This window comes from Phasianus colchicus, chromosome 2, assembly GCF_987193195.1.
Source record: "Phasianus colchicus chromosome 2, bPhaCol1.hap1.1, whole genome shotgun sequence".
Classification (NCBI taxonomy): Eukaryota; Metazoa; Chordata; class Aves; order Galliformes; family Phasianidae; genus Phasianus; species Phasianus colchicus.
The window spans coordinates 7,311,623-7,322,500 of NC_143437.1; the positions used below are offsets into that span (position 1 = coordinate 7,311,623).

The following is a 10,878-nucleotide window of genomic DNA, read 5'->3' on the forward strand; positions in this document are numbered from 1 at the left end:
TCCTCTTTGCAAGCTAAAATTAGCACCACGCTTTTGCAAGGCTATATGATGCATTCAGAGCAGTACGATACACCTAATACAGCTTCAGCTCTGTCCCTGGCCAATCTCCAGTGGTCAAGTAAATTGATTATTCATTTTAATTGAATATTAATATGGGTAATAGCAAGTTTGAATTTATCAGCTTGCGAGGCGCTTTTAAGCCGAACGCTGCCATTTCACCCACACCAACCACAACAGTAAATAAAATTAATGTATTAGTAACATATAGAATTTCTATTAATTTGTACGAGGCAATTTTAATTTATACTAAAGCATTATGTATGGAGAGCTGTGCTGCAGAATTGCCTATCTGTGCCTTCTATGTTTTTCAGTGATAGGATATAATGAATCTTGCTGAAGAGATGTACACCCCTGTTACGAGCAACGTGCTCTTCCTGCTCCAGCCTGCATTCCTGCAGATCAGTGTGGTTTGCTTTCTTGGCGATTAAATTCAACCAAGTCACCCACTTTGCATCTCCTGACAACGTGGCTACGTTGCCTGGAGCACTCCCCTCTCTGCTGCTCAGCCTGGCACGTTATGGCCACCTCAGGGGTCTTCTGACAGATGAAATCCACAGCCAGACACTAACACCAGCACCATTCACTAATTCATATTTTGTAGCTGTAATGCCAGGCAACTTAGCACGACACTTTTTCAGAAGGAAATATGAAAGGTCTTGGAAAAGCCACTACACTTCACAAAGCAGGTTATTTTATCACCTTTCTTGCCAGGTTCACAGAATAAAGACGTATAACAGTGGGAGGAAGTCACTCTCAAGCACGTACATGAACAAACATACACAAACTATAAATATTTATACATTGACATTCAAGGACTTTGTGGCTCAAGCTGCTTACTGACTGGCAAAACAATCCCCTACTTTACCTACAGCCTCTTAAAACAACACAGCACGAGACCAGTTCTGTCTGATAGTTACGATGCAATCACGTCACTATGATTCTGGTTTTTACACAGCTGGTCTCATATGGAATCTGTATGGGTTATTCCAGACAACTACAGAAAAAAAAAAAAAAAGGAGATGAGCAGTACGCTGCACCAAAACCCTCCCCTGGGGCATGCTCAGTGCCATAGCCAGGGAGTGGGAGGGAGTCAATGAGAGATGCTTTAGTGATTGGGGATGGGAGGAGAAGTACATCACGGACGTAATGCTGCAATCTCACTGTGAATCTTCTTTTCCACTCCCTGCTCTGATGTTCCAGTGCTCTAAAAGGAGCTTACACAAAGTTTTAAACCACGACACTTTCCTCGAGGCACTTCAGCTAATATTGACCGCGTTAATCTTTTCCCTTAAAAAAGGCTGTCAAAGCAAATGTATGTGGGCTACAGCCCAGGGCACCAGGCAGGAGCACGGTGCTGGCCTTTCTCTGTACTAGGAGCTCTCAGCAAGGCAAGGGGAGCAACAGAAGCTTCTCCAGCCTAGAAGCCTGGCTCTATGACCTCCACTTGCTGTTGAGGCAGAGCTAAGTCATACCTCCTTCCCAGCTCCATCGGGATACTACTGACTCTGGAATATTTTTAGCCTGCATCCATGTGACACTAATTGCTCTTCGAGAGCAGGGCAAAGAGTTCAGAACCAGGCAAGCTACGTCCATCACCTGCAGCTCTCCCTGAAGACACACTGGATCTCCTGGCTTGTCTACCCATTCTGCTCTACAAAGGGTGGCACCTGGGACAAGTAGAGCTACCAGAGCCATCTCCTTCCCATGGCACAGCATCAGCCACACAAAAAGATGAACAGCAAAGGACGACACAGTAACCAAAAAGGCCACCCCTATTACATTTTTACTTCCTTGTATAATATTTCTTCTTCTTTCCAACACCTCCACGCTATGCTCAGGCAAAGAGCAACCACAAAAAACTGCCTGCAAATTCCATGGGAGGTTTTCGGTGCTCACAACTCATTCATGAATTGAAAAAAGAAAAAAAAAAAAAAAAAAAGCCCACATGCATCGATGTGCTTAGAAAAAGTGATGTCAGCATCTTGTAGCGTTGATCCTATTAATTAATCCCTTAAAGAATGCCCCCTCACCCACAAACATATAATGTAGTGCCAGCTTAATCTTACCTAAAAAAAAAAAATACAATGCAGAAAGATTACTACTCTGACTCTGCTAACTGTTACAGCCCTGCTTAATCCTGTGTTTCTGTGCTCTAACAAGCTCCTGCGACACTGTATGGAGTTTATCAAAGCAGTTTCTGATACAAAAGGACTTATGTTTTAAACAACATAATTCCACAGTCTTTTGTGCTCTCTCTGCGATATGTTTATCCAATGACTTTCATCCCCAAAGAGCTCAGAGCCTATCGCCTGTTCCTGCTGAAGGCTTCGTTTCAGGCTCCGTGCTGGAGCTGGGTTAGAAAAGAAGTCACAAAAAAGGCGTTAGGGTGGTGAGACCTGTGGGGCTGGGGCTGCTCCCTCCTGTCCCACCAGGAGCTGGACACCTCTTGCCCACATCCGGACAGCAATCTGCATGGGACCGTTCCCAGCTATGGACGCATCGAGTTTCCCACGGAACACGAGAAGAACACTCTGATCCCTCCCTGTAATTATCAAATCATCCTGAAAATGAGGAAGAATTGAGAATCCTCCTTATAGCACGTCGTAAAACAGAGAGGGCTCACGCTCGCATGATGTTGTTGGAGCCGCCTGCCAACAAAACTTTACAAAGAGCGCAGGAATTCATGTTTGCTGAGATGTTAAAGTCATAAAAGGGGGAAACTGTATTTTGTTTTCCCACAGCCTAAATGAAGGTGAACCAAGTAAATTTGGCAAAGAGTGCAGAGTCACATGCCATTTCCCACAGCAGCGTGGTATTTTCCTCTGGGAATAAAACATTTTCCTTAAACTACTGTTTATAACTCTTATCAGTTCAGCAGCAATAGAGCCATCAAGTCCAATATCTTGTGGAAAAAAGTCAAGGTCAACAAGTACTTGCATTTTCGTTTATCTTTAGCTGCAATTGCTACTGACATTCAATTGGGTAATAAACATGAGGACTGTCAAATGCTCTCAGCAAACAGGTGATCCAAAAGCTATCACAGGGAAAGAGGCTACTGCCAGGTAATCAAACAATCCTGTTGCAACAATTATGATTGGAGTGTATTCATTTACAGAAGCAATCGCCTGTCAAATTTGAATGAATATTGTCAAAGCTTTCCCATCACCAGGGTAGGAAGTGCGAGGAAACGCAAACTGCAGCGACTTTCTAGTTCTAACCAACAGAAGCACGCCAGCATTAGTGAAACACATCCAAAAATGAGTCAATTAAGAAAAAAAAAAAATCCAGTAATTATCTTATTTCCTGAATTGAATGTTTTAATAAAATATATTTTCACATAAAATCCGGAGCTGATCGCTCCAAGCAGACGGATCTCATGTCAGACTCTTGTAGCAGCAATTGCACTGCAGGACAAGCTCTGGCTTCACCCACGATTCATCAGTTTAAAGGCTTCTCTTCCAACCTTAGTCATCTTTTTTTCCCCCTCTCCCAGCACTTCACGCAAAAGGTACGAAAAAGTTTTACACCAAGCAGCCAAATGCCGCACCCTGTTGCATCACTAATCCAGAAACAATGCCTGTTTACAGGTTTGGAGTCACTGCAATAAATTGTTTCTCAAAAGTGGAGGCCATTTCAGGAACATGACTTGGCTTTTTTAACCTTTGATGTAAGGAGGCCAATGACGCACACCAGAAGGTTGCTCTCTGCCTGCATCCGATGGCCAAAGACTCAGCTGATGCCAGCAAGACCTGGAGAGGCCAATGGGGATCAGAGCAGTGCCCCAAATACGGAAAGACTGTGGTCTAAATGGGAAGCTCATTTGCTCCAACAACGTGCTGCAATCTACAGGAGTGCACTCAGGATGCATAGGAAAAAAAAAAAACAGATCATATTCATGTGACCTTCAAACTCAAGCACTGCTAAGAATTGGGTATCTTCAGAACCTAAAACCTATTTCTGCAACCAAAATCCCCTTGTCTGTCCCACCCAAGAAGGAAAACAAGATTCTAGAAAAAAGCTCTGGAAGAGATTTAGCAACGTGGCATTTCCCTGCTATCTCACCAGAGGTTTAGTATCCAAGGTCTCACGCTCAGGAACACACTTGCACCATGCAGTAACACTTCTGGGGCCTGTGCAAGCTGATGGCACGTTCAGCTGAGGGTCAGGATCACATTCTTACACACACATCTAGGTATGCAAAGACTTATGCATGGCCACACAGACATCCAATGGAATAGGCATTTCTAACTGTACATTGCTTGCCCCCAGAAAGATAAAAAAGAAGAAAGACAAAAAAGAAGAAAGACTCCAGCGCGTGAATTTTTCTGCTCAGTTACAGGTGGGCTGAGAAGCCAGGAATGCTTGTATTTCCACAGCCACTTCGAAGAGTAAAGTAAGCAGTTCCCTAAGCCATTCTCTCTGCCGAGGATGGCTTCAGCCTCCTGTGCCCAGCTTTGTTCCCTGCCTGGCTGAAGCTTTCCCAAACAAAGACTCGATATCACAGTGAGACATTTGCCCTGATTGTGAGCTGCTTATTATCTCTGGGGGCTGACCTGAAAAACAAGTCGGTGCTTACGCAGAGATATTCAAGTTTCCCCTAAAAGGCAAAGGGGAGGGAGGGAGGTTTTTACAAGGAAAAGAACTGGTTTGTGACTCTGCTATCTACGATTTAGGCAAAACAAACATCATTGCTAAGTAGTCCAGTTAGTTTTGCCAAATCAGAAAGAGAAATGCCAGCTACTAACAGGCATCGGGAGTAAGTGTGAATGGTTAAATACACCCTGGCAGCAGCAATGGAGTGATGCTCAGACCATGTATGGCACACAGCACATCAAGGCAAGGGCTCTCTTGCAGGCCTGCATGGAAGCAGAGCTCTGCCTGGCCACAGTGCAGAGCTCAGCAACGCCAAAACGCGACGAACAGCTGAGTCGGGCTGACGAGACCAGAAAAACACACAGAAGGAAGGAAAAAACAGTTTCACGCCCTCCGGCTTTAGAGCAGAATGATAAATTGACATCGTGTTGTTATGAACATAATCCTCAGCCACTCAATCACTGTTAAAAAATAAAACACGATTCCACAGAGATAAAAATAATTAATGCCGGTGCTGCTGAAGGATGTGCACCTACACGAAGAGCCTCCAACCCAGTACCATGGTTCAGGTTTCCTGCTTGCAATTACAAAGCCTGCGTTTGCGGATGCTTTCTTCTTTCTTTTCAATCTCACATCTCACTCCAAGCAAAGAGGCACAGGTGTATGTGCTGGTCTAAAGCAAACTGAGCACTGCCCACTTGATGGAGAAACAGGAAAGGCAAATGGAACTGCAGAGCCTCTGAGAGAACACCCACACGGATACCGCTCCTTTCAAACGAGCCTATTACGCTTAATTTGGGCTTCACAATATCTGAACCCCCAGAAAAAGCGCAGGGAGCAGCCCCTGCTGACTAATGCTCTGTCTTTTCCAATCGAGGGTCACATCCAGCCCAACCGATCGCATGATAATGGCAGCAGAAAAGGTCAATCAAAGACAAGCCGGAGCTCCCACCGCCGGGCTGACCTTCGGAGCTTGTGACAAATTGCTATCAGTCAATGTCAACTAATGACGGCGGCTCTTTGGCTAATCAATTGTTCTAAAAATGATCAAGAAAACTACTCACAGGACAGCTCATTTTCACATCAATGCCTGTGAAGTATGAAAAGCTCATTTTTTGAGTTTTTAATAAGCTCATAAGTAAAGCAGTTACTTGGTAACAGGGGTCACCTTAGTGAAAAGACAGAACCTTTGTCTGCCTTTTACATATTCTTTTATTACCATATTATAGTAAAAATATGCCATGCCATTACCGTGCCAGAGGGCTACATAATAAAGAAGGTAATCCTTCATACATTTTTTGAGATAAATACTTCTGCGTTTTAGGGACCTCTGTTTGGATGTAAATAACCATCCACACACTGCCCCTGTATTTAAATGCAAAGCAATCACAGCTGACACACAGCACAGGTGACGTGCCCACTTATTATTCATGCAAGCTCCATGTGACAAAGCTGGTAGCAAACAGCACACTGCAAACCCAGCGGCACCACCACGGGATGTTGGATCCAGCAGCAGCTGGTTGGTCCCCAAAGCCCACACCCGATGGGACCACAACTTCACTTGGGCTGCTTCCAGCAGAACTTGGGAACCTGCAAACACCACGAAAGCAAACTCACGTATTGAATAGCCCCAAAACAACAAATGCTGCTGCACGATGGTCTCAGGTTTGAGACGTGCAGGTACAGCTCTGCTTTGCTTTCCTCCAGCCTGTACAGAGATCATCCAGTCAAAGCACATCTCCAGGCATCATGCTACAAGACGTCTCTTGAGAAAAAGCCACGTGCACACAAACAAATCATTGAGTCACCTGGAGCAACAGAGCACAGCCCCCTTCACCCCTCTCCATTCCTCCCCATGTAGATTCCTATCACTAGCATCTGTGCAGCCCCAGATAATCAACCCCAAAACCAGCCCACCTAACTATGATCCCCACCTCGCTACAGAGGTATTAAAACTTTGGTTTTCATCAGTGAAACTGCAAAGTGGCAGCAGTTTTAGGTTACACCCTAAGCCCGAATTGCCATGGTAGTTTTTCAAATTAAAATATCTTGCGTGGCCTAGGCCCCTTCTTGAGCCGTCCATGGGCAAGAAATAAAGGAGGCAGGACGACACTTAAGCTCAGCCATAATTGGAAGTATGTGAAAAATGAAGTGTCGGTTCGGTCAATAAAGGGCAAAGGTGAAGGGGAACTGCAGCCTGAGCGCGGAGCGAAATGTGCTCATTAAGGCACCCAATCCGAGGGCTGCTGCCCACCTACTCCATTAGTCACCAGCCATCTGAGTGCTCTCAGGGCCTGTCCTGGTGCTCTGATTGCTTTCCTTTACGCGCAAGGGCAAGCAGTGCAAAAATTGTCACTGGAGCACAAGGCAGCTCTCTCGCCCCGCTGCCTGGAGAGCAGTCAAATAAAAATGGGATTGCCGTCTGCCCGTAGGTTGCCCCAGCTCTTGCAAAAGGCCCCAGAACATTGCAGCCACTGACAAGTTTTGATAAAGAAAAACTGCTGCTCACACTTGAAAGGGCAACGATTATGGGAGGTTACAGAACGTTCTGAACTGAGGCTGAGGCCTTCACAAAAAACTAGAAAAGAGCCTCTTCCCAGTACGCTCAAAGGAATAGGATAGCAGCCCTCAAAACTTTTCTATAGTATTATTCTGCATTCCTGTGCTATGACTGCCCACAACGCTGGCCTTTTGTATGAGACACTGTCACTGTCCATGCAGTAATACAGCCTGCTGCTCGGTGGCATGAGACCGCCAACCATCTCCCCTGCAGCTAAGCAGGGACTTACACAACAGCTTGGAGCAGCTGGGAGTCATTGCTATCGCTAAGTAAATAAATTTACGCATTAAAAAAGACTTTAAAGTGTTTACAGGAAAGGGAGCCTCTCCTGTTTGCAAAGGTTTTGTTCCATGTATTTTGTACGTGGACATAAAAACACACTCAGTGGGGATTTAAAGCAGTGATACATCAAGTTGAGAAGAAAACCTTCCAGAAAGCCCCAAAATAGAACTTGCATATAGTCTGGAATAAGGATCGAGGGAGAAAATCTTCACTGAGGGCCCTGAGCTTTGTTGTCTGTGTGCCCATGTCCTTGGGACACCTGGAGCCCAACTCACACACTGGGCAGCGCTAAATCCATGCTTGTCTTACACAAGGCAAATATATGGGCATGGGGATGTGCCTCAACAAATGAGATTCCCCCTGAATCTCAGCTTCAGGGTGCAGAGAGCAAACCAAGAGCAAAGCAAGGCTCAACAAGACCATCGCTACCCTTCCCACATCCCTGTTGCTCAAAAAAAGACAGAAGACCTAACCCAAGAGGGCAGGTGGCCAGAAGGCAGGCCTGGGACCAGGCACCCACTGGGCAGGGTCTGCTTCCCTTAACTTCCTTCTAGAACTGGACCTGACAGCTCTAGCTAGCCAGTTCCCCTTGTTCACCATTTCCTAAGGTTTCAACGCAACAAGCCTTCCTCACTAAATGCCTCTTATCAGGAGCTGGCAGCAAACCCAGCCTCAGCAAAACTTACTGCACAATTTGGGTAAGAGTTTCCACGATGGCTAATGCACACTGACATCCCACCCAAAAGGCACTCCTGTCCAAGATCACAGCACACACCTTGCTGGGAGTAGGCAGTGATGACAGCAACAAGGCACCAGCTAGGGCTGCACCGCAGACTAATTAAATGCCACATTTAGAAGACAAAGCCTGAAAGTGTTAAAAAGTACAGAAGGAACCGAGGAGCTCCATTTCCCAAGTGCCGCAGTGGCTCAGGAACACGCCAACGTTTGGTACACGCTCACACCCGGCCAACAAAAAAGCAGCCCTACCCAAGCACAAAACTCCCTCTAAACAACCACAGCGCTTGCTTTTGCAGTAACCTTTTCCTCTTAAAAAAACACAGGGATTTAAAGTCCATCCCAAAAGCAAGAAGCTCTAATGAACACATTGACACCACTTCAGCTATGGCATTGTGCACAGCACCACCAGGATATATACGTGCGCGTACTTGAAAGAAAAAAGGCCCCTTAGATTTATGTTGCATATCATTTTCCAGTAAAAGTCAGAGGTCAGAAGGTTACCAGTTTCTGCCTCAGCTCTGCAGCAGTTTACTATTCCAGGCCCCATTTTTACTAGGCTATGCTTGCGATGAAGTCAGCAACTTTTCTTTAAACAATAAAGTGTCTCAAATACTTAAGATTCTATAAAGAGATGCTATTCGCAACGTAAGTTACGTCCGCATGTAAAAAAATTAAAAAATACTGGTTTAGTTTAAAAACTAATCTTGTTAAACTCAGACTTTGCCATGCTAATCAGTACTGTTCAACCTTTTTTTTTTTTTTTTTGGAAACACAATTCCTTTGTTGTCTAACAGCACTTGAATGAAACATGATCATAAACCAGATTTAAAAGTATATACCTATTGCAAGCTCAGAGTCAGCTCCAATAAAGTGCTCCCTTTTATATTCAGATTAAGGATCCTTTTTAAATTTTAATTGCATTAAATTAGCACTAAATCCACTGCAGTTGGTCTCTTCAGGAAAAGTATGAAGCATTTAAGCAGAAAAAAAAAAAAGAAAAAAGAAAAAAGAAAAACAGAACTTCAGCTTTTTAAGCTCTGGACCCTCCAAGGCAGAGCTAAGGACTCGCAGCATGCCCCACTTACATGGCACTGAGCTCCTTCCATCCTGCTGCATTAATACTCTGCATGGCTTGGCACTCAAACAAAACATTTTTGCATTCACATAAATTGGAATTGTGTGAAAAATAAAAGCTCTGGTTGGGATTTTGAAAAATGGGCCAGCTAGCATCTTTACACGCAGCAAAGTTTTGATGGCATCTTTAAATATTAGCATGCGTTTCTACAACTTTAATTACACTTGCTTTTGAAAATTTCATTTTTTAATCCATTTGAATGGGAAAAAAAAAAAAAAAACACGAATAAAAACAAAACATAAAGCAACCTTTCTTGTTGCTTATTTTTATGAAGCGCCCTGCAAATTTGGTACATATGTTTCTCTACCATGTGCCTCCTGGCAGGGTAAAAGAACTGAAGATGCCAACGCTTTTATCAGGAGAAGATGGAAAAAAAGTAACAAAAAAGGAAACCGGCCCTTTCCCAGCATAAGCCCCCTAGTACCTGAGCACATCTCAAACTTTCAGAAACAGAGGGACTGGTCCCCGCGGCCAAGCGCGCTGGCGGCCGCTCTCCGCAAAGCAAGCGCCAGGGCTCCTTCCCTACCTTGCTCACTGCTGTTGTCCCCACTGTGCGATGTATGTCCCCCACTGGAGGGCCCAGGTGTTCCCCCGGAACGCGTCGATGCTGTGTCATCGTGGTCTCTGTTCCAGGAGGGCTGCAGGCAAGAAAAAAAGGGATAAGGTGAGGTTGGGATGTGGAACCCATCCCTGCCAGTAGCACACACGGGTAGAGCCCAACACATGCACCCCCAGCAGTTCTCCTTGCAAGGCACGGAACTGCTGTTCCTTGGTTCCAACAGCACCCTCTGCAATACATCCACCACCTAAACCCTGTGCGCTGTTACCGCGGAAAACAGAAACATCCTCAGTGAGGAGAGCTGTGGAGAGAGACTGGTGAGCAGACGTCGGCAAGCAGCTCCAGCCGTACTTTAAAACCCCAGCAAACCCCAGCACCACAGCTCCTGTGCTCAGTGGGAGCAGCACAGTGCAGCTTCTATTGGCCATGAGCTCTTGGGCAAGCAGAACGTGGAAAGCCTTAAGGACCTTGCTCACAATTAGGCCCGGGTCCATAATAGCCGGTGTGCGTCAGCTGTTTGCCGGATGGGATATGGCAAATGGACCAGGCATGGGGACAAAAAGAGATGGGAATAACAATGGCTTCACATAGGCTGCGCACCCTCAGCCCCATGCGGAGCCTCCTTGTACTATTGAACAGAAAACAGATGTTGCTTCTTATCACTGGGTGCATTTGAAAGTAACATTCAGATAGGAAAAACTGGCTGTAAATTAAATTCTTGGGGAAAACAATCGTGGCAACGCTCCTCCCAAGTCTCCCTTTATCACCAGAAAAGATTTTAATTAGCTTTTAGGACTAGCTTTTACAAACATCACAGAGACTCGCTGGTCATCCTGCATGGCCCTCTGTGCACGACTGAATGGCCGCTTCCTTGCTATGGAGCGAGATTGCCCACGGAAACCATTCCCAAAAAGAGAACCCCAGTGCTTACAGCACACGCAAGAACCTACG

General features: G+C 45.4%; 1 protein-coding gene across 2 annotated transcripts in view; it reads right to left on the reverse strand.

Annotated features, from left to right (window-relative positions):
• Positions 1-10,878, reverse strand: part of MEIS1 (Meis homeobox 1) — a 92,872-nt gene that overhangs the window by 61,059 nt on the left and 20,935 nt on the right. For both annotated transcript variants that reach the window (XM_031599483.2, XM_031599488.2), the window contains exon 7: positions 9,895-10,006. In XM_031599483.2, the coding sequence (XP_031455343.1) occupies positions 9,895-10,006 (112 nt within the window). The remainder of the gene's footprint in view (positions 1-9,894; positions 10,007-10,878) is intronic.